This window comes from Malurus melanocephalus, unplaced genomic scaffold, assembly GCF_030028575.1.
Source record: "Malurus melanocephalus ecotype Western Australia unplaced genomic scaffold, MMel_1.1 scaffold_177, whole genome shotgun sequence".
NCBI classification, from domain to species: domain Eukaryota; kingdom Metazoa; phylum Chordata; class Aves; order Passeriformes; family Maluridae; genus Malurus; species Malurus melanocephalus.
The window spans coordinates 686,478-712,303 of NW_026623409.1; the positions used below are offsets into that span (position 1 = coordinate 686,478).

At 38.4% G+C, this 25,826-nt stretch overlaps 1 protein-coding gene across 1 annotated transcript in view; it reads left to right on the forward strand.

Moving 5' to 3' along the window:
- ANO10 (anoctamin 10) overlaps nt 1–23,922 on the forward strand; it is a 118,218-nt gene extending 94,296 nt beyond the window's left edge. The window contains exon 12 of the mRNA XM_057372689.1: nt 23,026–23,922. Coding sequence (XP_057228672.1) covers nt 23,026–23,061 — 36 coding nt within the window. The 3' untranslated portion in view covers nt 23,062–23,922. The remainder of the gene's footprint in view (nt 1–23,025) is intronic.
- The last annotated feature ends 1,904 nt before the right edge of the window (nt 23,923–25,826 follow it).

A 25,826-nucleotide genomic window follows, 5' to 3' on the forward strand; every position in this document is an offset into this window, starting at 1 on the left:
GACCATTGAAATACCTTCACTGAATATTATATAGACATACTGGGAGAATTTGCTTTAGATATACCAGTCTGCCCCATTCCTTGAAGAAAAGCAGAGAAAGAGGTTCCTCAGAGCAGGAATCTAACTTAGAGTTATGAGCAATCTATGAAGGAACCTACCCCTCTGTGTTAACTGTATATGGAACATCTTGGGACAAGTCTTCCTCAGGGTGGAGGGTGATTATTTTCATGGGTAGACACCAGCTAAGAACTTGGTCCATGATTTAAATCCTATTTGAAAATGCAAGTGTTTACATTTTGACTAAGTAAGGGACAAAATTAGATATGTCATGATTTACTTGAGGGTGAATAATGGGGCCCATTAATAAAAATAAAAGAATTTGAGCTTYAGAAAATATGAAGTGTCATCCCCTATCAAAGGTCCTGCTTGGTGGTGTCTCTTYGTGTCCTTTTTTGTGCTTTATTTGAACAAAGTGTCTTCACTGGAACGATGAATGGAATGTCTTCTTAAAATGTAACTCATCATTTTTACAAATGCTTTGTCTAAACATAGATATATTGAAAAAAAAAAAAAGTGTGCCTTAAAGTAGAGCATTAGGTGGTTTCTTGCTTGTTATCCTGTTCATTTTTTTCATAAATATCCTAGATCAGTTTAAAGGACACTAGGACCAAAATTACGTTTGTTTGTTTATGCCTGAAGGTCTTTGCATTTTCACTTTCAGGTTTGTTTCCTCCATTATCATAATCACCCTCTTACACAGAGGGACAGTATACAATTGAGTTTCCTGGAGAATGTTACACAACCACATTATCATTTGCCAAGGGCAGTGCAACATAAATAAGTACACACTGTTGTCASGGAACAGCATTGCAAACAGTTTGTTTCGATCTTCAAAACTTTTTCCCTGCACTGTCTGTAAAATTAGCAGTTGGAAATTTGACTTCAAATTGACTGAATCCCTTGAAATGAACACACTATAGCAGTCTTTGTTTCCAAGGCAACGATCAGCCCTGTTCCTAAGGACTCAAAAGGTGTTTAAATAACAAGGTTGGCTTCAGAGCACATCTTACTAAATTTAAATTTTACATTCATTCAGAATATCTGGAACTGTAATGTGAAGTACAGCTCTCATTATGTCTTTACTCAGTCATGAAAAGAACTCCTACAAAATGTATTTCCATCCCAATACTATACTCTAAATATGTTAGAGGTCATGTTGCATTTCCAGTTTCTCCCTGTTACTATTATAGGAGACAAGTGATATCTATAGCTAAGATTAGATAATACTTTCCATAACATTCAGCTACAATATTAGAACTATAGCAAAAATTAGGTTCTGTAGGACATGGTAAAAAAAAAAAACAATCAGGTATTTTGGCAGATCTAATCTGTTAGATCTAGTGAAGAGCTCTTAGCCCCTCCAGGAAAACATATTTGTGATAAATGATTAATAATATCTTATCAGAGTTTTATGAACTGTTCTTTATACATTAAAAGTGATTTTTTAGGTTACTTTTTATGAATGCTCAGGGAGAGCTTTTCCATACTTATGTGGCAGCATGAAAGAACAATGATTTTGAGGGAGAAGCATGCTAGCAAGGAATTATTTCTTTAGCAAAACTATGAGAAGTTAGTTCTCTGTGTCAGAATGAAGCAAGTGGATGCAGAATAGATTACAAGACTTCCAAAAGTCAGAAGAATTTYGTTTCATGCAAAGGAATGGTCGAACTGAATAGAATGATGATAAAGGCACAGATCAGAAAAATAATTTTAACACTGACATTTGTGGTTGTTGGACTTTTTTATGGAAGAGAGGGAGGGATGAGTGCAGGCATGTAGCCTCAGATTCAGGTGACATAGAGACAGGGGAATTTGGTGTTGGGAAAGGTTTCATATCTGTGAATGATTCTCTGGTTAAATACTTTCATGAATTGCAGGTTTTAATTCTTACCACATTTTGTAGATTTCTCTAGCTTGTTTGTGAAGAGTAGCTTTGGAAAATAGTGATCTTGAGGCAGTAGTATTGGGGAGAAGTAATTTACTCAATCATGTAAGTATTTCTGCAAATCCTTTGAGACAGAGTTTTCAAATTACTATTTCTAATTCCTTGGAAATACATTGACTTGGAATTGGAAGATATTTAATTATCTTTTTGTGAGAAAGGTTTGTTTTGGAGGKTTGTTAATCAACAGATATACTTTTGGGAGAGGTATCATTATAATGGTTTTCAAAGCCTCAATTATTTTTTAAAATACAGGTATTGAAACCCACATAGCTTTCCTGTARAGTTTAAATGGTGAAATGTATAAATCTGTTTCACTTCATTGCTTTTTACAAGAGCCAAGAAACACAAAAGTCTTCAGCCGAAATGATCAGCCCAAYTCCATTAGATTTGAGAGCCTCTCACTCTCAAACCCAGAGGGATTTTTTTTGTGATGTTTGAATGCTTAAAATGTCTAATGTTTTTAAAGTCCTCCTAAAACTTACAACAGCATTAATTATCTGTAGAAAACTGAGGACTGAAGGTTTGGTAAAGATACAATGATTGTAAAATTGGACTGAAGTGAGAAGTAGTAAATTGAAGGGAACTTGCAAACCATAGGTTCGCACTCCTTGTGTTCTGGATTTTTATTCCACCCAATATTCTTAACTCAGTTTAGATTACTTGATGTTCAGTGAGTGAKGTTGCTTTAACTAAATTGATTTTTATTTTCACTGTTTAATGGCAAGGTAAATACTTACTTTTCTCTGCCTAGAACCTAACTGCTGTTCCTTGATTTACATGGTGTTTATTATTCAGGATACACAGTTCCTCCACACATAGTAAAGAGTACAATCTATACTTAAGCAGTGTAGATTCAGAATTGTCTCATTTGCAAATAAATGGCASCTCTATATAAGTCTTGGATCTTCAGAATTGTAATTACACTCACCACTTCTTTGTTTTTCTTGTTGTCTGCCTAATGTATTCCYAGTTGTAAAGAAGGTACAGATTTTGCAGAAATAATGTATGATAATGTAATCAAAGCYAAAGTGGGATTTTCAGAAATGCTCATAGCTTAAGTGTCTAATTTCCACTGTCTATCACACAAATTATGTGTGGCCTTTAGAAATTTTTTGATAAGTTCACCTTTCATTCATTGTAGTTGCCAAATACAAAACTGAATCAAAGCTATTTATAATCTCCAACCTCAAGTAACTTTCATCAGTCTGGTTAAGACTGCTTTTTGGGTGTGCATCCTCCAGAACAGTTTGTTCAATCCAAGTGTTACTTATAACTGCAGACAACTGGAAAGCTCTTCACTTAATCTGGAAGGTGAAATACTTCTTCTTGAGCATTGCTGGGTTGCAGAGAAGAGGTTTCATTGGCCTCAGAAGAGACAACATGTGTTTCCTAAGTGTGGGTGACCAGCTCTTCTATCCTGTAATAATTTCTAAATGTGCTTGCCCCTAGATCTTCTGKTTTTTATGTTGTCCAGTAAGATTGGATAAGCAGTATAAATAAGTAAACAAAATACCAAATCACTTTCTTTCTTGGGAGACAGTATTCTATAGTAGTTTAGATTCTGATGAAGCATCTAGAGGTTTAATACACTCTTCTGAAATTCCTTCTATAAGACACTTACTTTCATTGAGCTGTCTGGTGCTCATCAGGTGCTGCATTTGATGAAAAATATGGTTTGAGGTATATAAATAGGAAGACATAATTATTTATTCTTTTATGTCATCACTTGAATTTACTGTAAATTCAAAATAGCGTGAAATGCATGATGAAGTTTATAATGCTCACTTACGTGATAGTTTTTCTGCTGTCTGTTTACATATTATACTGTAAATTCTCTAGTATCTTTTTATGCTTTTATGTGTTTCAGGAATTTCAAAGTTTCATAGTAAAAAGGCTTTACAGTACTTCTAAATATAAATAAGCTTAAAAATAAATCCTGCAGAACTGCAATGATCCATTTAATAAAATGCCCATTTTTATAAATGCCCTGAAATGAGTGGGTGAAAAATAGTGTGACACATCATGTGGGCTTAATCTGTTTCGTATAAATTTGCTGTGAAAGCTCTAGTTCAATATAGATAATGTGCAATCTGTTCTAAACATCCAGTTGTACAATAAGGGTAATTTGTGGGAGACAGTTATGGATCTCAAGAGCCCTTTCATCATGCAGAGTATTGAATTAATCTCCTCCTAAATGCTCATTCAGAAAGTGCCAGAAGACTGCTCTGTTTGGTTGCCATGGCAGATATTATTCTCCTGGCTCCTTGGAGAGCTACATTTCTATAAACTATGAGTGTTTTCAAGTTTATCAAAGCGGTAAGATGTAGTTACTCTGATTTTTGTTGTGGTTGACAGTTTCCTKCTGTCAGATGCTTGCATTAATTTTATTCTTAAAAAATGTTATAAAACTTCTTTTTACCTTCTTGCTCTTTCAAATGGAACAATAATTTTCATTTAGAGACAAAAAAGAGCAAAAAGGTATTTTGGATAGAGTCTAACAGTCTTTTTTAGGTAAAAATAAAAAGAAATCAAAAAATTCAGTACCTGTATGCTGAGAGACTAGTGAAAAAGCCACACTCTCTGTTAAATGCAGGTTGTAAACAGGGAAGGGAATGAAAGTACTTTTATCAAGACTGTACAGGGACAGATACCGTGAAGGAGATTGGACTGATTTCTTACAYGATAAACTTTTCCATTTGCATGTTCTCACACTGCACACAATCTGCTTATAGGCAGCAGAAYTAATGAAGCCTGATTTCCTCAGGATTTATGTTCTGACTTTCCTGAGCCCATAGGCAGCTATGCACATTTTTTCATTAAACATCTGGCAGCTACTCTGAGCTACAATTCTGTATTCAGTGATAGGGCGTTGGTTTGGATTGCCCTTCAGACGCAGCTCCTGATTTYCGTAAGATGAACAGACACTTGGTATCCTTGAGACCTCTGCAAATTCATTACTGCTGTTGAAATTGTCTAGTAGCTAGAAAGTTAACTTGTGGTCTCTTGCTCCATGACTCTGGCCCTTTAGACATCTGATTCAGGTGATTTTAAAGAAACATACTGTCACTGTGAAAACTGCAGGTTTTAGGAGATGGTTGTTGCCCACCACTGAAATTCAAAGACTTTTGAATTTTAAAGAGTTATTATTTAATAATTATTCYGTAGTGATTGATGCTGTCAGTTCAAGATGTGTGATTATATTATTTGCCTGTTTCAAAATGGGTGAACGTGTACTTTGAACACTTCAGCTTCAGAGTTTTTTTCCATATTTAACTTTGGTGTTTTGGTTACTCAAGATAATTATGCTCAATATGAGTGAGCACTAAGGAGACTAACAGGGTAACAAGTCACCAGAGTTTGCAGTGAGAACTTTGCCTGCATTTACTTACCCAAATACACCTRTCGGGGTTTGAGTTAGTGTTGAGCCCACAGAAGATTCTGTAGTCCTGACATTTGAAAAGTAACCCTCTTATTTGCTGCTGTATTACCAAACTCTGCCCTTTGAGAGGCATTGAGAAGCAAAGCTGTTCTTGGCGGTCCTGTGTCAGCTGTGCAGCTGAAAGACTCTCAAATCTAAGTTGTAATCAACTGTGAATATGTGGGAGGATACTGCTTTGAATCAGTGACAGTGTGAATGATCATGTGGACAGGCATTGAAGGGAGGAAGGGAAGCTACCATTAATAACTGGAGTTGTCAGAAGCRTTTTGTTGATATGCAAATCTACCATTTACCTACTTCCAAGTTCTTTTTAGTTTAGYATGAGGGGACACAGCCTACATATAAACTCTTCAGGTACTGGATGAGCARTAAAGTATTAATTCTGTACTTTGTTATGAACATGCACCCACAGTGGGAAACTGTGTATGGATGGCATGCGTTAGTCTTCCTGGGAGGGGGCATTTGGAGTGTGTACAAAACCTCAGGGGAAGACCGATATTTAGAAACTCTGAGTAGGATCATACATCATAAAGCACTGGAAACGGATTCATTACCACTGCATTTTCTCCTTAAATCGAATTTGTTTCTAGCACAAGATTGTGGAAAATGCCATTCTGGCCGGAACCTACATGTAGTTCAGGCTGCCAACAAATCTGTTGGGGGCCATCTCATTGAAACAACAGCTGAGCTATAAAATGGTTGAATTGTGAAGTGAGTAAACAGATAAAAGTTAATATAAGAAGGTTAGTCACAGTKATATGAGGGGGTTTTCAATATGCGAGAAAAATAGAGAGCAATTYAAGTGGAGTAAATGAGGCTTGATGTGTTCATGAAGGATGTAGAGCATTTTTAACCTGAATGTCTGCAACAGTCAATGTACAAGCACTGCCTGTTCTTTCATTCTTCTGCAGAACATCATAAAGACAGGATTTCTGCTGCAATTGAAGTCTCATACACTTCTATGGAAAAGCAGCAAGGCTTGACATTTGAGAAATTCAAGAGGTTTTGTGTTCAAAGAAAGCTGGTTAGGGTCAAAGAGCATGTCAGTCTTTAATTASTATTCAGCATCCTTTTAAGTTAGCATGGTGAATATTTTAGATTTTAATTGCCTAGTGTGTAATTAATTCATTACACACTATCTGTAAAAACTGAAATATTTCTTTTGACAAGCTGAAAATAACATTTTTTTATTATTTATACAGGGAGCAGGATATTGAATGTTATATGTTCAACAGACAATAAAGTACTAAAATGTATTCTGAGGTAATTTAACAAGCATTCAACAATGGAGTTGCTTTAACCTTCTCTTCTTGAAATAAATATTAAACTGACTGACATTCTACATTTTTGTCAGCTTAGTATAACATTCTGCTGGGAACTTTTCTGCCGTCATGGAGCACATACTGCAGCTTTCTATAGACAGGCATATATACATCATTGCATCTGTATCAGTCTTGGTGTTGCTCTGTTACAGAAGCAATATTATGTTGCTGCTCTGTGTTTATTTAATAGGAGACTGAAGTCTCCAATATTCAGAGGGAATTTTCATAGAAACCAAACTCATTTAAGTACATAGAAAGCAACACACCATTATATAAATAGCTGTGTTCTTAACCAAAAGAGTAAGTTTTCCTCTATGTGCTCTCAGGATTGAATCTCTTTGATGTGCTGCTCTCTGAATAGCAAATAACAGGGCATGRGGTGACAGGTAGCTCATGTGCAAAAAAGAACACTGTTTAGAGCAGGTCTTTTGGGGAGATAATGTCTTTTTTTGCTTCTGAGAAGCAGGCTGTCAGGAAGTTTCAATGGTGCTGTTAGGCTCTGCATACTAAAGTATGCTTTTTAAGATGCCAGTTCATATAAAACGGATTAGAGAAGCCAGGAGGAAAATATCTACCAAAAGGACTAAATTTAGACAGATATTTTTTAAAGCTTTATTTATTTTAAATTGATAGTAAAATAAATGGAAATTAAATGGAAAAGCAGGACTAGAATCAAATAAAACATTTTATGAGTTAAAGTACTGTAATACTATTTTTCTTTCTTTTTCCTTTCTTTCTACAGTAAGTGAAACTTCAGCTATCATTTCAGAGCAATCGTGCCTCTAGTTTGCAAGGCTATTCACCCAGTAATAWGATCAATGTGCACTACTTATGGCCATGTATCCTCTGAAATATACTGAAAACAGCAAGTTTGGCTTTTTTGGGAAGCATTTGCAGAATCTGAACTTTATTCATTTAGTTGCCCTGTTTGATTTTGTATTGGTTGGTTGGCTTTTCTTCCTCATTTACAGGCTTTGCTGACTTTTTTTTTGTTTGAGAGTGCTTTAGTTTTTGAGTCGTTGTAGGGCTATGTGGGCAATCTATGATTTTTCTGTCTGATTACCTTCTTTTCTTAGGAGAATCTTTTTCTTTTCATGTTTCCTCAGATGATAGTAGTATCATTCATACACCAAGGGTTTTTTTTCCCCCCACTGTCTTGATTTTTGTTTCATATGGAATAAATTACAAAATTTCCAAAAGTCAGAAGAGTGTGGGATTGTGTGTAGAGAAGTGAGCCATGGTCTGTACTATCTCCTTGTTGTCTTGGAGCAAAAGCTGTCCCAGAGCAATATATACTGCAGTAGTGCACATCTCAATTCACAAGTCTGCTGCAGTTCTGTGACCTTTCCTCGGTCTCTCAGAGCAGAGGAGGGCGCACTCAAAACATGTCTTGTTGGACCAGAAATTGGTTTTTRGTGTTTTCCCAACAGTGTTTGGTAGGGTATTGGCTTATTATGAAAGAAAAATAGAAGCCAGAATGGGCCATCTCCCAGATAAAACTCTGGAATAAATCAGTGGGGCAGTTGAGCAGAAAGGATGGAGAGGTGAGTAATTATCTCTTTTTAGGGGAGGAAAACAAAAGAGAAGGAAAAAGCCAACAACTCTAAGACCCCAGGAAAAAGCAACAATGATGTTCAGCATGATAAAGCAACTTTTCTTTGCAAAGATGAAAACCAGTTTTTGATACCACAGCAAGTGCTGTTTTCATCCTGGAAAATGAAAAGGTCTGGATAATCTAGTTGTGGCCTTCCGGTACCTGAAGGGAGCCTACAGGAAAAATGGAGAGAGGCTGTTTAYATGGGCATGTAGTGATAGGACGAGAGGTAATAGTTTCAAACTGAAAGAGGGTAGGTTTGGATTCCTAATATATTAGATATATTAGGAAGAAACTCTTTACTGTGAGGGTGGTGAGGCACTGGAACAGATTGCCTAGAGAAATTGTGGATGCCCCATCCCTGGAAGTAAAGGCCAGGTTGGATGGGGCCCTGAGCAACCTGGTCTAGTAAGGGCTGTCCCTGCCCATGGCAGGGGGTTGGAACTAGGCAATTTTTAAGGTTCCTTCCATTTTGAGCAATATTGTTCTAATGTTGTCCAGACAGGTTGATTGAACTTTCATGGATGTGATCAATCAGAGTTCCTTCAAAGATGTGTTAAAAGTTTAAATTTCAATGCAGTGAAAATACTTTGAAGGTTTAGCAGACATGTGCAGGCATGGTGACACCATAGCATTGMATAGGAAAGAAATAGGAAAAAGTTGCAGGATTTTAAAAGTTTTTGTAATTATTTTGGTATTCTTCATGTAGGATATAGTATGTCTTCCAGAATGGGTCACCAAACCCAGATTATTAATATTCAGGTTAGAGTCTGAGACAGAAGAACTGTGTGTTAGGCAACTATTTATACTGAAAYGTTTATTTAATTGTAGCATTTGAGAGGGTTTAAACACATTAGGACTTCTGTTGCCTTAGCTCTATAAAAATGCACGAGTGTTAAGTTCCTGCCCCAGAGGTCTTTTTGGGTGTCTGTGCTGCAGGTACAGGTCACCTTCTGCTTGCACATGCAAGTTTCAAAACCTTTGTAMAATTCTGCTTTGTGTGTTGCTTTTGGTTACCTAGGAAGAAAAAAGGRTTGAAAAAGTTTGGGCAGAAACACAGCCTTAGATGTTTAAGGACAGTTTCCCATGCTGTTGGAAGAGYAGGACTGCCCAAAACACAGCAGGCATTGCTGGATATTTTTTGAAGAAAAGTTCTGTGTATGAATAGTTTGAAATAAATTGAATAGCTTAAAGGGAGGTCTGTTGTTGTGAAAGGGGATGGGGGTTGTTATTAGCATCTTCTTGAACTGGTGGATTTTTTCAAAAGGTAAGATTACTTTTATATATAAAAGAGTAATAAATCCGCTAAATATGTAAGGTTATTGTGACTTTTGAAGCTTCCTGTTTCTGACTTGAGAAATGCTATGAAATTTTTCAGTCTGTCATTTTCTTCCTTGGGGAGATGGAAAGGTCTGTTYTTACCACATTTTAGCTAACATTTGGTAACCAGTAGTGAGGAAATTTTCTAATGAAATGAAAGACAGATGGATTTGGGCTGGTGGAAGTACTGTTGAGTAAATACAGGATTTAACTGATCTGCCAGGTTGAGAAACTTTTAAGTGGCTAAATTAGACTTGCATGTAGCAAGAAAACACCTTTCTTCTGCAGGTGTGACACACCCAGGGCTTCTTTTACTTGTTTTTAACATGGTGAATGTTGAAATTACCAGACCAAACCATTAATTAGTTTATCCAGTTACTTCTTCTCTGGGAGTGATCAGTCCTGTCGTTTCCATGTGAAGTATATGAAAGTGTAGTAAACAATTAAAACTTCAGAGCAACAATTAATGGGAGCAGTTGCTTACTTGCTGTATCAAATAGTATTAAGCTTATCTAATCAATAGGAAGAATTTTCATATCTTCTTCACAAATGAGATTATTTTCAATGCTGCTGTGAAGCTTCCAGTTTGTTGCATAAGCATCTAATAAAAGAGCATTTATACGGACCTTAGTAATTCTGAGGTGTTTTTTCTTTCCTATTTTTCCACTGATCAGCAGAAAATCATGAAAGGAGATTCAGCCATTCACCAACACAGGACAAAAACCTCTTTTCTTCTTTTTAGTCAAACCCCTGCCGATTTCAAAAGAGAGAAAACTTATTTAAGGTGTTATTTATATTTCTTTTCCCAATAGTATTGGTGATTATTCCCATGTCACAGAAAGATGAAACAAAGTCAAGAAGCAAGTTCAGCWGATGGCAATTTCAATGGGATATGTCTCTTTGATCAGAAGTTAATAAGATTGCAAAATTCTAATATAATTACTTGAAGGTTATTTATATGATATTCATACCAAGTAATATATATAATACATACTTTAAATTAGTGCTCAATGCTAATTAGTCTTTAGTATATACTGCCTRCTGCAAAACTCCTTTGCTGAACTGAAGTGTGAATTCCCTATAACATTATGGTAGCAATATTGTCCAGTTCCCAGACTTCACAGTTACAAATGACAAAGGCATCAGGAGGAGAGTTTTCAGGGTAACAGAAACCAAAAAACCAACACATGTAAACCAAAAACTTAACAGCCTCTCATTAATATAGTGGATAATGCTCTTTTAAATACAAGCATTGTTAAAGTCTTCTTTATGAATGTGTTTTCTTTCTTTTTTAGATAGATAGATAGATAGATAGATAGATAGATAGATAGATGCATGCAGTATAGAAGTAGAGAGAGAGAAAGAGAACTGGGTGTTTGGGTGCTATTCAGTTCCTTTGTAGGTGCATTCTTACTCTGGCTTACTGTAAACCATACCCTTTGCTGTATTTCCTTRCATCACTAATAATTACTGTAATTTTCTATTAACGGGAAATTATGTGCTTTCATTTTAATATGTAAGAGATATTTGCTTTAGTTTGTTGAAATCTTTTGCTGTGGTTGTGAATTGTTATTATTTGAGAAAAGGATATAACTAATGACTGTGGTTTTTGCAGTTCTGTTGGTCCTGTAATGGTGTGTGGAATTTTCAGTCTTTACTTTCTGACTTTGCTGTGCCAAGAAGGAAGCAGGAGCATGTGAGCACTGACATATTATCAAGCACAAAGTGCAGAAAATGGATTTCTGCAGCTTGTTAATATTTTGCAATATTTTGTCCTGTCCTAGCTTGCATATTTGATTTGCCCTGAAGGRTCTGTGGAAATGTGTGTTCACCTTCCATCTTATACCATCATATAAATTTACAGYGAATTAGCTAGGTGACTCACTGGATAATATTGACTCATTTTACTGATGCAAAATCATATGATGTCTTCAGCATTTATTTAGAGTCTTTTCACAGCACTTACTGGCATGTTTGTTAAAATATGATTGGTTTGACAGATGTAACAACCTATTTTATAAAGGTCTTACTATAAAATTTACAAGACAACATATTTTCTCACAAATGGTAATGTTGTACAGTGTTTCTGTAGCAATCGGACCGTTTTTTTTATGTGCTACAGCTAATATGTCAAAGAGAAATTATTTTAGATGTTTGTGGTTGCATGCTAGATAATACATTTGTTGTGATAGATTGAAGTTGAGGAACAGGAGTGTGATGGTGCCATGGTATCCAGTAAAAGCACTTTGCAATKTATAACAAACATTCCAAAGCCAAGCCTTGAGGTCTGATAGAATTAAATTAGTGTGGCAATTTAACATGAATCACAATAGTTAATCCCTCAGTGCATGCTGAAGCTGGCACCATTAGCTCTAATTTCCATTGAAGCAAAAGAAGGAGGTCAGTCTGGAACAACAGCTGGACTGGAGCTGCATGGATCTCTTCCACACATTTATTTCTAGGATTCAATTTATTGTCAGGCTTTATCCCGACAGAGCAGAGCYCCAAAGCAGGGTGTGCTAGCAGTACTTTGTCCTTCCTTTGGTTCCCACCACTCCTGAAAGGCAGAGCTGGATGATGGGAGTGGGAGGGTGGCTCTCTTTTCCAATTGGGAAGCTGCCAGCCTCCAGGGCCAGTCTTCTTGGCAGTTTTTCTGCCAGCAGCCCTGACCCTTACCCACCTGTGAATTTAGAGGCAGAAGGGAAAGATTTCTCATTWTGAAGGGATTAAAGTGAAAATATAAGAGAGAGGTTACAACCAGGACAGTAGAACAGAGAGCAGGGAGTCTGCAAGGAATAAATAAGGAAAGGGAGTAAAATGCTTTAATAAAGGGAAAACACTATAAGGAAATTAAAAAGCAGAAAAAATAAGAAGTGTTACCAAGGCATATAAAAAAGGACTTACTCTGTGCATGGAAAGGCTGCATAGACACAAAATTCATGTTGACAAAAGAATAATTGCAATATACATGCCCATTTTTWAATAATTTAATTATTTTTGTTTTGAAGGTAACAATTTTAATATGAAGTTCTAGACATAAAAGCTGCAATGTTCTTAAAATAAATTCTTTAAAATGTAGATGTATTTTATGTAATACCTGTATTCTGCCTTTATGTATTGTATTGCACAAAATTTAAATTAACAGAAACTGGGATTATAGGGTTGTCAAGCCATGAAAATAATAAAATTAAATAGTCAGAAATAATTCATCTATTTTTTTCAATTTAAACCTCATCCTCAAATCATTTTCTGGAGTTTCTCAGTTATATAGCATAGGGTGTTCAAAGAGACTAAAGCAGATCTCAGAAACAAAGTAAATGCTAATACTCATCATATATAGTGGTGCTTGTTTGTCTTCATATTACAGAGCTGCTTAAAATACCATACCTCTTCAGACTGAAAATAGTAGCTCTTATATAGCTTCAATTTGCTCTTCATTACAAAAGACTTTCATAAAATTTTGGAAAGAAATTGCTGATGGTATTAGAGGCAGAAAGGCACAGAATTTTGTGAGGGTCTCTGATAYAGTGCAGGTAGCTCTGAACAGGGGCTGCAGAGAAAGAGCACTCCAGGCACAGCAGTATCCATGGGTGCAGCAGCACATTGATGCAACCCCAGGGGTACTTTGTTTTTCTAGTGAACAAGCCAACAGAAGGACAGGAGCTTCACCAGTTGAGCACTACATCACTCCAAAACAAAGATGGCAAGCAGCCTACAGCAAAGAAGTTTTCTTCCTAYTAATGTGTTGGAAAAAGGGAAAAAGCATTTTGTTCACTCGTGATATAGGAATCGTATAAAGAGAAAGTCTGGTTTCACTGAAGTAAATGAGAACATTGCTATTGCCTTCATGGAAACCAGGCCATTACCCTTTGCTAGGTTGTTAAAAATTGCAGCAGGCTTAGAAGAGCAATTTATAAATGTTATAAATTTATAAATGTTGCCATACCTATAATTTAGGACTATGTCAGCTGTTCTAGCTTTACTCATTTTGAAGAAATTCAGGTTTAAATTACCAAACCAACCTTTTACTCTCCTATCTGCTTATTAGGCAGTCTTTTGTAGTACCCTAAGAGTAATGCTTTGTGTCCAGTCGTGCCTCTTCAATGCAAATGGCACATTTAATAAGCTGTTATGTGCCCTTTGTGTACGTGTATATATCTGTGTAGGGGTACCAAAGCCTCCAAAGTGGCAATACACAGATGTCTAGGATAGAGTGAAAAGCAGGAATAACATGTATTTCCCCATCCTCTGCCTGTGCTTAATTCAAGAACTTCCAGAGCCAGATCAAGCCATAAATCYACCATAACTAATTTGAGTAACTGACTTTATCTGATCAGTCATGTATCGACTTAAATATAGATTTAAGGGCAAGTCAATAGCCTGTAATCAATTGATACTTATATTTGACCCAGTGTTTAAGGGAAAACAATAAATCTCTTCCCATGGGTGCATAGTCTACCCAAGAGTTGGGAACTTGGCAGAAGGGAATTYGCCTTGTCACAGGTGTCTTTGGTAAAGGAAGAAATTGTGGCAGTGGTGCCACTGCCATTTTGAAAGTATTTAAGGAGACATCTGATACACTTTAAAATTCATAGGGTTGATTGCTTCAGAATATCTATAAAATTACTGTAACTATCAATTGTTTATGAACTCTATGTTGATTATTTTTCACTAGGCTGTATACAGGCAATAGCAGAGCCCTCACAGGAAGTAGAAGAGATCTTGTCTTTTAAGAGAAAGCAAGAATTAAAATATCACTCAAAATTGTGTTGTAATAACGAGTGCTTGGGTCAGGAGAGCCTCTCAGTGAAGGAAAAGTAGTAAGATGGCCTGGCAGGTCCCTTCATTGCTKCTGTGGACTCCTTGCCTAATAAAATATTGAGTAGAATTGAGAACAGTTCTTCACCAAATAATCTGAACATTGACTAGACTTTTCTACTTTACTGCATTAAATTATTATTTTTTTTAATACTGTGGTAACAGTTACTTTAGAATTAAACTTTTCATGCTGGTACAAAAAGAAGAGGCAAATTCCTTCTTAAAAAAGACCTCCTTTCACAACAGTGGTTGYTTTTCCTATGTGCCTGCCCAGTGTGGAAGTCTGATTTCTCAACATGTAGCTTTCATTTCAGATACACTATAATATTTTCTACTTACATTTTTCAGACATTTGATTTCTCTGGTATTTTCTGATGTGTTTGTGAGGCTGAGGTTTCTTGCCTGCCATAAAGAGATGGGAATTTTGTTCTTGCATCATTGTGGCTACCTGTATGGTAGCAGGACAGAGGACAACCATGCCCCCTGCACATTTGTCTGCTTATTTATGTCAGTTTTATGTCAGAGATGGTAATTTCCAAAAGTAGCGCCTGAAGTTGGATTTTTAGTTTAGTATCTGGAGTCCAGTCTCAATTGCCCTATGAATTTACTGCGTAGAGGAGTAATCTTTTTATCTTGTAACTTGTTTTATTTGAAACCAAGTTGGGCTCGATATGACTCCACAAATTAACAAATTTGGAGAGAAATGTGAGCCCAAGTTCAAACTGAGATGAGCTGAGCTTGTGCTGAGGCTAGGCATGCCTTTGTGTCCACTAACAGAGCAGTGGGTGGGTAGGACACTAGTGCTTTGGGTGTTTAGTTGTTAGGATTTGTGTGCCTGGGTTCCAGGGATGACCAAATTTGTGCCCAAAAAGTAGTGGAATTTTTATTTTTTTCTTCAGAGGGTTGGGCATAATTCATTTTGAGAGACCATCTCTGTTTTTCACACAACCTGTTCCCTGCTGTTGCACAGATTACAAGGAGACACATTCATTCTCTTTGAGYTTTTCCTCTGTTCTTTTTGTGGCATTAAATAGTTTAAACTAGTCTCTTGCCTTTTGTACAGTGGATTTGCTAAAGGATGTTGGCAAAAGCTGTGCGGGTTTTGGCCTGTGCACTGCCAGAATAGACGCTGTGTGGTCTCCCCCGGCTAAAACTCTGTGAGTGGCTTTATGCACTCGAGGGAGGTTTGTGTCTGTAACCCAGCAGGTTCCTTCTGGCCTTAAGCTGGAGAAAATGGAAGCACAGAGCTCACATAGCTTTGTTTGTTACTCTGACAACGTATCTTCTCCAGAAGCTGGAGTGAGCTCTGTCTTTTTTGCATCACCCCAGCCCTTGGCCAGTCAAGCAGTGTGAGAAGGAAGGATTGTCACTGTCCCCCTGCAGTGTCACCAACCGCCTTCAAGCCTTTACCACCACTTCTGGTGTTGTTTCAGAGGTTGTTTGGCTGCTTCTCAKCTGTGCCTCCTCAGTCATGAGGCAGAATGAGTGCAAGGCATGTGAGCTTAAGGGGTGAACTGGTGCATGCTCAGCAGCCGGGCTGTTAGCTGGGCTGTTACTGCTGTCACAGAAACACAGAACGGGTCAGGTTGGAAGGGACCTCTGGAGGTCAGCTGGCCCAACCTCCCTGCTCAAGCAGGGACCCCCAGAGCACATTGCTCAGGATGGTGTCCAGATGGCCTTTGAGCATCTCCAGGGAAGGAGGTTACAGTTGGTGTAAAGCTAACACAGCTATGTCTGCAGTTAAGCTTCAGTGTCAGCCATATCCGCATATTAGGAATTTGTGTCCAGAAGGCCAGTTAAATTTTCAGAGTGGAGGGTATTTCTCTTCCAAAGGATATGTGCCTGCTAGGGGGCACCCTGCTTAGTGAATAAGCTTGTTAACTTAAGAGAGGTAGAGTAGTTTGCTTTACTCATTTTCTCTTGATTTTAGCTAGTAATTGCAAGCTGGTAATTAACATCCTCCAGAACCCCTGAGAAAATAAATGGTATAATAGCTCACCCTGAAACCATTAGAGCATTGTTGATGTACTATTAACCTAGGGACCCACTGCTCCTTAAACTATAGTGATGTCCATTGGACCCAGGGTACAAAATTAATGTGTGAATTACAGAAATGTGTGTGAAACTGCACTGACCATCCCTCCACTTTGAGATGTCACCAAGGTCATGTCACATTGGTCATTTTTGCATCATTGCTTTCATAGCCAGTCAATAGTTTCTCACTCCAAAATTTATTGACCAGCTGCTGATTGGGAGARAGGTAATTGCATGAGCTAAAGGGGAGAGCATCCCCTGGGCTGGACTGGCATCCTGCAAGGACGGCTTCRGCACACACTCCTCATCAGGCATGCAGACATGTTGTTTAACACTGTGAATTTATCTGTCACTTGGTAACTACATGGGCAGCTGTGGCGAGAAAAAATTACAAAATACAAGCTACACAAGGACAAAAATAATCTACATATTTTGAGGGACACAATGCATGTTATACTTTGGAAGAAAATACTATTAGACTGTCTTATGTGACTTCCACTATTCTTCCTTTTTGTACTGTCTACTGAACTAAAATAAGGTTCAGCAAAGGGTGACTAATACTGTAAGAATATTGTAATGAGTATTAATTAATACTTTGCAATTTAAATCAGATACAATCTGAAGTAGATCAGAAAAGAAATCTYRGGAAAAAAATGTACTACAAATGGGKTTGCTTTGTCTGCTATTGCTCACAGCACTATTAATCAGGCACAATACTCCAAGGCACAAATTACGTGATTCTGCACGTTTTCCTGACTCTGCACTTACTAATTTTGCAAACCTATTGTTTCATTAACACTGGCTTTGTACTTGTTATTCTATCTTGAATTAAGCATACAAGAAAGGAAAGAATTWTTTTTTTGCTCTTTGCCATTACTTTCTATTTCTTGTAGCAGATCCCCAGTGTGGGTCTGTGGCAAACTTCCTATCACAATTCCTGTAGAAGCAACTATAAAAATCTCTCAACCTGGGAGGGACCTYGGAAGGTCAGTAGTCCTGCTTCCTGCTCAGAGTAGGATCAGCACCAAATTCAGACCCCACGGGCTGTGGGAGGTTTTTTCCTGTGGGGTCTTTTGGGGAGAGAGACTACAAAACCTCCCTGGGCCCCTGCTGCAGTGCTTAGTGACCCTTGTAGTGAAATGTTGGGACTTTCTGGTTTATTTTTTGATGACTACTTCATTTCTTGTTCCCTGGCTGTGCATCCTGGCCAAGACCCTGATTTCATCTTCTTGCTGACCTCCTTGTAGACACTGGCAGGTGTGTCAGGGCATGTGCATCACTTTCCTGCCCATCTTAGATTCCATAGTGAGGCTTGGCGGAGTTGATCAGTGTCCTTATACTGGAGGGCCCAAAACCAGATAAAATCTTTCAGGTGCAACCTAGAAGTAAGGAGATTAGTAAATTTTCAGTCCTCAAAAAGTTAATTTACTGTAATTGCTTACAGTCCTTGAGAGAGTGACAACTCAGCTTTTGTTTCTTATCTTCAGTTTAAAATCCTTCTTATTTCCTTATCAAAAATCTGCATTTGACCGTTTATTGCTCACGTGTGGCTTTCCTTTTGTAGGGGGTTGTTTTCACTGGATTGCAGCATTACAGGGCCATTGGTCTAGGCTTTGGGAAGCAAGGAAGTTGGGAAATTGTTCCTAGAAGTATTTTATGATACTGCTGAAGTAGAGGAGAATCTGTGTTCTGGAAATCAATAGCTTTCAAGAAGACTGAAGGGTTGTGCTGGATGACTTAACTGAAAATAAGCATTCTKTGTTATATTGTGGCTGTGTGGTCCTGGGATTTATAAACAGGACTGTACTGGTACAGGGACTGGTTATTGCTACTGTCAAGCAGCATCAATTACCATCTCCAGCTGAGGAAACAGATTGCTGAAAAACTGGTCAGTCAGAACTGCAGCTTAAAAGTAACCCCAAGACCAGAGTCCTTAAGCACCGTTCCCTGCAGTGTTCAGTGCCATAGAGGAAAACTTAGAGGGAAGGTTTGTGATTCTGGATATGAAGTAACCATAACTTTGCACCATTATAATCAGTGAGAACAAATCTCCTTAAATAAGCTTTTAGACCTTTACACAGAATAAAATACTACATGTGGAAGAGGCTTACTGAGTTTTGAAGTGGGTGTTAATTTGTCTCTGCTATAACTGGTTGGTACTYACAGATTAAGCTGATACAGCTCTTGAAACTGCTCAAGAGCCAAGAAGCTACTTTTGTTRTGATTGGACACAGAAAGAAGAATTYAATATTATGTCTGTCATGTTTTCATATTATAATTAATTTTAGGAAGTAGAAAACATGCAATATAACACTACTCTTTTTAACAGCTCATGAGCTGTCCTACATGGTGTGTGTAGGAAAACCAGAAGATGGAATTGCTGTTAAAAAGCATCTGCCTTCATGCCTTCTTATGTTTAATATAGGCTGTTTACATGTCTGTTCTCTATATGAACAAACTTATGTGTATGTTGATTATACCTATGGAAAAGCACCAGACCAGTGAGTCATTAGATCCTGGTTTCTTTGGGTTTCACTTTTATATGCTTTCTATTTTTAAAATAATTTTCCTCAGGTTGTGGTTGAATTGTTAGTTGGCATTAATACACACAGTGGTGAAATTAAGAGTAGGTAGAGGCTGGTTTAGCAGGGCTGAGCACAACTGGAAAACGATAGTGTTGTAAGAATACGACACAGAMCTCAGCAAGGGCAATAAATCAACCTTAAACAGGCAAAGACTGTTAACGCCTGTTAAATGTTGGCTGTCCCACAGAAACATAAAGGTGAGAGTGTTTGATTAGGTTGTGAGAGTGTGTGAAGCCAGCACTGGGACAGCAAGAATGCTGGGTTATTCTGTCATCCCCTGGTGCAGGAGGAAGGTCACAGATGGATTGGTGAGGTGGGGATGTGAGGGGCGCCTGCCGCCTCTCAGCCCAGGGGCAGAAGGAAGCCACGTGTGGGACACGCAGAGTCCTGGCCCAAAGCAGCCCTGCTGTGCTGAGCAAGGGCAGAGCAGCTCCTCAGCCCTGATGCTGGGCACAGGGCTTGGAAAACAAGCTGGGCCACGATCCTCATGCCACGTGGAAACATCCTGCATTTCCAGTGCGGCTGGGGCTTGAACCAAGCCCTGGCACTGCTACAGCAAAATCCCTTGGCAGCTCCTTGGGTTTTGCTGTAGTTGAGGTCTGGTGTTGCTGYGTATTTCTGTTATTTCATGATTTTAGCTATTTAATTTTGTACTTTGGTATTGTTGGCAGCACTAAATCATGTGTTTAGGCTTCCATAGATCCTCTAACTGGAGGGCTACCACAGCCATACCCTGTACACTGAAGTTGGTGTTTCTGGTTGTGAGTGAGCCCACAAAGGAAGTAGCCTGATTTCCGTGCTTAGTATGCAGCTCTGTTTGTGCTGTGAAAGTATCTGTTATGTTTTAATAAAGTCCTTTCAGAAAATTTAATGTTGAAATGTAGGGAAATCTAAGTAATTGGTAATGTCTATTTGTAGACCACATTGAAGGGGGTTTGCTATTTCTCCTGGAAGTACTCTCATATTATATGTGCTTTACAAACAAATTTAAACTTAATAAAATGAAAATAGCAAATCTATTGATTTACAGTAGATAAATATTTAGAGCATTTCCTAACAGCAGAATTTTAGAATAAACATCACTATAGCKCCATTAAAATAAACTGATACTAGTTTAAACATGTCTCTCTCATGTATTGCATGCATAGGCTGCTGTTGCTAAGGGCACTGCATAAAACAGAGCATCAAGTATAAACCTTTCACTACTAACTCTGAGAGGACAATAAATGGAGAATGGCTTCTTGAGCCAACTCATTTCTGAGGTGTGCCTCTGATTAGTTTACAGAGGCTTTTAACATCCCTCAGCTCAGTGTTTGTAGTCCTGTATCTAGTAGGTTTGACAAATACATAAAGAAGGGTTTAATACCTTGTTTTCTATATTTTTTAAATATTACTTAAAGCTTACAAAGAAATGTCTTTTTGGTGGAAGAGTGGTTAACTCAATCTCACAGGTTTGTCATGAACCTGTTGGGGCCATCAGGGGGAAGGTGATTTTACAAAGTACCTAATCAGTTCCCTTTCTTAGCAATAAAAACTAAAAAATAAACTCCCTTTCCCATATTTTGTCTTAGAGAAATATCTTCCCATTGAAATGGAACACTTACTTTCACAGCAAAGGATAACAAAATTTAAAAATTCTTCGGCCTGAACTTGGCAAAGAATTTCTCTGTTTAGAGGTGCCACCACACCCAAGTGATAGCTCTTAGGGGACCCTGATGCTGCCAGGTGATGCCCAAATACATTTTGGTATTAGAAACCACAAAGAAGAAATGAAATACACAGCTCTTGGGGTTCTCACGTGGCTTATGATTCATTTCCTGAAATATGCGAGTGACTGAATTTGGACTGGTTTTGCCCAGGCCTTGTGTGCCATGGCAGCATGTGGAGCTATTTTAAGAGGTTTTTCTACTCACTGGCCCACTCAAGAAGCTGGGATATTTGTTTGTTTGTATCATGTATTTTAAATATGATAGCATAAGAYTGCCAGCACGAGAGAATCCTAGTTTAAGATTAGCTCAGTTAAAATTAGGAGTGCCTTAAAAAATAAATGAGAGTGGTCCAGCTTGTACAGAGTTTTTGGACAGATTACATTTAGTCATCATTAGCAGTCATGTGCTTGGGTTTTTTCCAAACTTTGGCAAGCCCTGCAGAGATCAGAGAATAAAAATACCTTTCCAGTTTTCTGCATTCCTCATCAATCCCCATATAATTGCACAAACAGAATATAAGAAAATCATTCTAAAATAGGAGAATTAGTTTTGAATATGATGAATAGGGAACTGAAGTTGGTGTGTTCTGTGTCTTTTCTGTTTTTGCAGTAGTAGCAGAAGTCACTTTAATTAAAGATGCTGTAGTTTTATTCAGACATTTATTTAAATAAGTGAATCAGGATGTAGAAGAGGAATCTGTGTTCCAGCCTTTAGCTATGTTTTTTTTCCCCTGTACTGTTGCTATGGAGAAGCACATAAATATTTGTATCACAAACTAATTTTACTTCACTTATAGATGGCATAGAGATACAGATACAAATGGTAAAGAAAAGTTGTTGTAGGTGTGGTTTATTGTGCAGAGCAGTGTTTTGGAATGGGTTCAGGCCCAGACCAGCAGCAAAGGTAGAAGGTGTTGTGTTAAAGCATCTGACATCTTTCTATGGCATATTGTGGAATAGAAACTGAATGACAGTGTACACTTTTTTTGCAGCTTTGTCTTTTCCAATTTTTTATAGCATTATTAGCTACTTCTCTTTCTAATAGCTCATATGTCATGGGCCATTTCTATGAAATCGAATACAAATATAAAAGAGAGAACTTCAGCTCAGTAACACACGTCCATCCTCCACTGGGGGAAATGATACAGAACTCACACAGCTGCTTAGGAGTTGAAAGCTGCATAAATTGTTTCTTTATATGATCACTCACATTTTTTTCACGTCCAGTCTTTTCCTTTCCTTGTCTGCCAAATTGCTTCCAAGGAGCCAGTGATGCTGGGCACCAGCAGTGAATTCCTGCAGTKCTGGGCATCTCCTTGCCTCTGCTCCTCACGGTGTCCTTTGGAATGGTCTCCTTGTTTCCTTCATGGGACTGTTGTCTCTGTCTTTTTTCTTCAGGGGCTTAAGTTACTGTGACTATTTCTTGGTTTATCAGGGTGGTTCCTGCCTTCCAGAYATTGCAAGGCCCTTGGCTTACAACCCCCAGGTGATGTGTGAGAAATGCCTTTGGCACAGTTTAAACTCTTTCTTGTTGCCTCTGTAAGTTCTGTGTTATGAAAATCCTCTTTAACAAGAAGCCTCACATAGTGGCTGTTCTCTCTTAGCAGATATTTTTGACACCTGGGATTGTTATCCTGGTTTCACATGGAGATCTCTCTGGTGACATGCTAAGATAAGGAAAACACTGGTTATCAGCAGGATTGGCAATAACACCTATCACTGTGGCAGTCTGCTACCTTCTCCTTACATCACAGGATGATTTTATTCAGTTCAACAACAAAAGAAATACTGAGTAACAGTTAACAGATTATTGCAGTGGGAAAAGGGGTCAGCAGYTTGTCAGTAGTTCATTGACCTTTTGAGATCAGCGTAAAAGCCTAAATATTTAAGGCTAAATTGCTTTCATGTAAGACATTATTCATCACAAAAATAATTAATTAACATACATATTGCATTGCCATTTGATGAGTGTTTTGATGGGCAAAACTAATGCCTCTGTTAAAACTGTGTCTTTTGTAAAAATCAGGCATGACGGACTTGTGTTTTTCTAGTTTTAAATGCTCAAGCTCTTTTYTTGGTGTGGTTTTATTACTCGGTTGGATTCCGGAGTGTCCTGTTTTGTGCTCTCTAGCTGCTTTGTGTAATTCCTCCTGCTGCCGCTGTACTCAGCATCTCTCTGTGTTCTTCTCTCCTCTGGCAGCAAATGAAGCTGGCGGCCGAGTCCCTGAAGGAGTAAACACGGAGGAATGAGGATGACTAAGGCGGTCACATGTGAGGCAGAGCCAGGCTCRTGGTCATGTGTGGCGCTCAGCGGGCACCCCCCACCACCTACTGAGTAGGTGGCACCTGCTTATGTGAAACTTGGTAAATAATCTTTGCTTGACACTGTAAAAAGTTCTGTTTTCYCCAGCTCTTTGTCATATGCAATTGTTTGCAAAGTTAATACCAAATAAAGCACTCCGGCTTATGCCAGGTCTGGATGAAATCTGCCAGACTCCCTGTGCATTGAGTGATKGAAAACAGATCCTGTGAGGAAGCATCCAGAAGCTAACTAGAATTTTCAGCTGCAAATTCTGCACATTTTTTTCCTAAAGGAAAAAAAAAAAAGTAGCATATTATTTAATTCACAGTGTACTGTCCCAATATGATTATTGCCTCTTTTTTTTCCTTTATTACAATAGCTAATCAATCCTGTATTATTTCAAAGATTTGCTTATTAGCTACTACTTGTCCACAGCAAATTAATTTAAGTATATTATACATTTCATAGGGAATAACAATGCATTTCATCATGTGATCTGAGAAGTAGTTGAACATAAATATTTATAAGAGTATGCATTATATACTCCTGTTTGCTAGTTCTCTAAATAGGTCCCAGCTAAAATTTTTTGAAGAGCTAGATAAAAAAAAATCAGTAGGAAGCAGATCGCTGATCAATGACTTATGAAACATATTTATTTTTCARTTTACATTGCATATTGTTATCAGTCCCCTGGATTTTGAACTGCAGTATTGTATGAATGGATCTTCTGGTTAAATGAACTAACAGTAACAGATCAATTAAACTCGATACACCAGTACTTGTGTTTGTAGTGAATATCTGATTTGTTTTTCCTTGCGTTTCACAAAAAGGTAGCTGTCCTAATGTTTCATTGTTTTCTGACAGTAATAGGACTGAARTCACAGTGCTTGCTCCTGTGACTTTGAGACAGTTTATTTTTGGCTGCTGTGATGTTCAGTTTTGGTGGATATAACTGTATGTGGTACTTGCTTGAAGTTTTGTTCGGAAAAATATGCTGCTGCTATAATTAAGGTTTGCCTACTTTGCACATTTCAGATTTCTGCCAGGGGGCTCCCATAGCACAATAATATACATAATATAACTAAGCCAAAAGAATGTATTTTGTCTGGAACTGAAAATTAGGATTTCTCAGGCTCTGCAGGTGTGACCCAGTAAGAAATGACTGTTCCCCTGGGAAGGAGAGCTAACCTGTGCTACAACTGCTCTGTCCTTGCTTCTCCCACTGTTAGTCCCCCACGCTGCTGCTATTTCAGGGGTATCTCATGGGCTGCTGCTTTCACAGCCTGTTCCTGAAGCTGTGACAGGGCTGTGGCTRTACAAGCTCTGCCCTGAGGATCTTTGAGGGAAGTATGTCACTGTTCCTGTAGAGCTGCAGAGACCCCAAAACCAAATGCTTTATTATGAGGGGACCAGCATGTTCTCCATGAAAACTCGCCATCTTTGCAGTCTTGCCCACTTTGATCTAAAGTAGCTCRTGTTTGTTCAGGTTTTAACTGCCTGGTCAGGGTTTTTGAGTGAGCAATTCCAGAGAAGAGAAGTCCATGGGATAGGTTCCTGATGGAGTGTGTTCCTGTGACCTTGTCATAGCCATTTGGAAGGGTTTCTGCTGGTCTGCTGATTGGTGCTGGTTTAGGAGCACGAAGGTGGTGTGTTTTGCTGATGGCAGCTCTGGAATAATGTGTCTGGAATAATTTTCTAAGATGGGTTAGAAAAGAAATCAAGTCGTGTGTCAGCTGTGATCATATGAAAAAGGTAAGYTGATTTCTGCAAAACTGACTTTGTGGTTTTCCTTGTGGGGTCCACTTCTGTTTTCTGTGGACCAACAGGACAATCTTTAGTGAGGTGTAAGTACCCAGTGACATCAGTAATGTTGGCTGTTGCCTTTGCCTTGGGCAAATCCCTTCACTCCTGCTTAGTTTCCTTATCTGTAGACAGGGATAATACCGTYCTTAGGTGCATTCTCCACCTAAAGCGAGTGTTCCAGTACTGGGAGAGCTCTTGTTTTAGCATCACAGATGCTGCATGGTCACGACAGAAGCTGTTTCTGTCCTAAAASCACACACTCTAACTTGCTGAGAAAYGTTCCCTCATGGTGCCAAGTAGTATTTTGTTACTGAACTGAAATTTAGYTCCTTTTCCTCTCTATGCAACACTTTGTCCTTTCACTGGSGAGGGGTTGCTCTGTTTCATACTGTTTGGTATTGGGTTTTGTCTTTTGAGGTTTTTTTACATTTGTGATGGCATCTATTTTCATTTCTAATTTGAGAGAAAAAAAATGTTTCTGYCTGTGCTCCTGAATGTATTGTTTCCTTTCTGCTGTATGTACACCTGTAAAAATTATGGGGTGCCAGGGATGAAACTCACTGACCAAAATCAGTTGTCAGGTGAAAAATATTAGAAAGAATAAGGTATTTATCAGTAGCTGGCACTCAGAAGGTATGGAATSGGAATGTCTGTTCCCAGTGTCCATGGCAGGGTCCCTTACCCAGCTGAGAGAGCCTCACACCTCTAGGCAGCCACGGCTCTGGGCCCTCCAGGAGTGCAGGCTGACAGACACGAGTGCGTGGCAGTTCTGCCCATGCCTGAGGCCAAGCAATAACGCAAGTTCATCTCTGGTCTCAAGCTTCAGGGAAAAACCAAGGCTAAGGCTGGAAGCATCRTGTTTGGGAAGATGCCTGTGTGGGAGTAGCCCATATCTG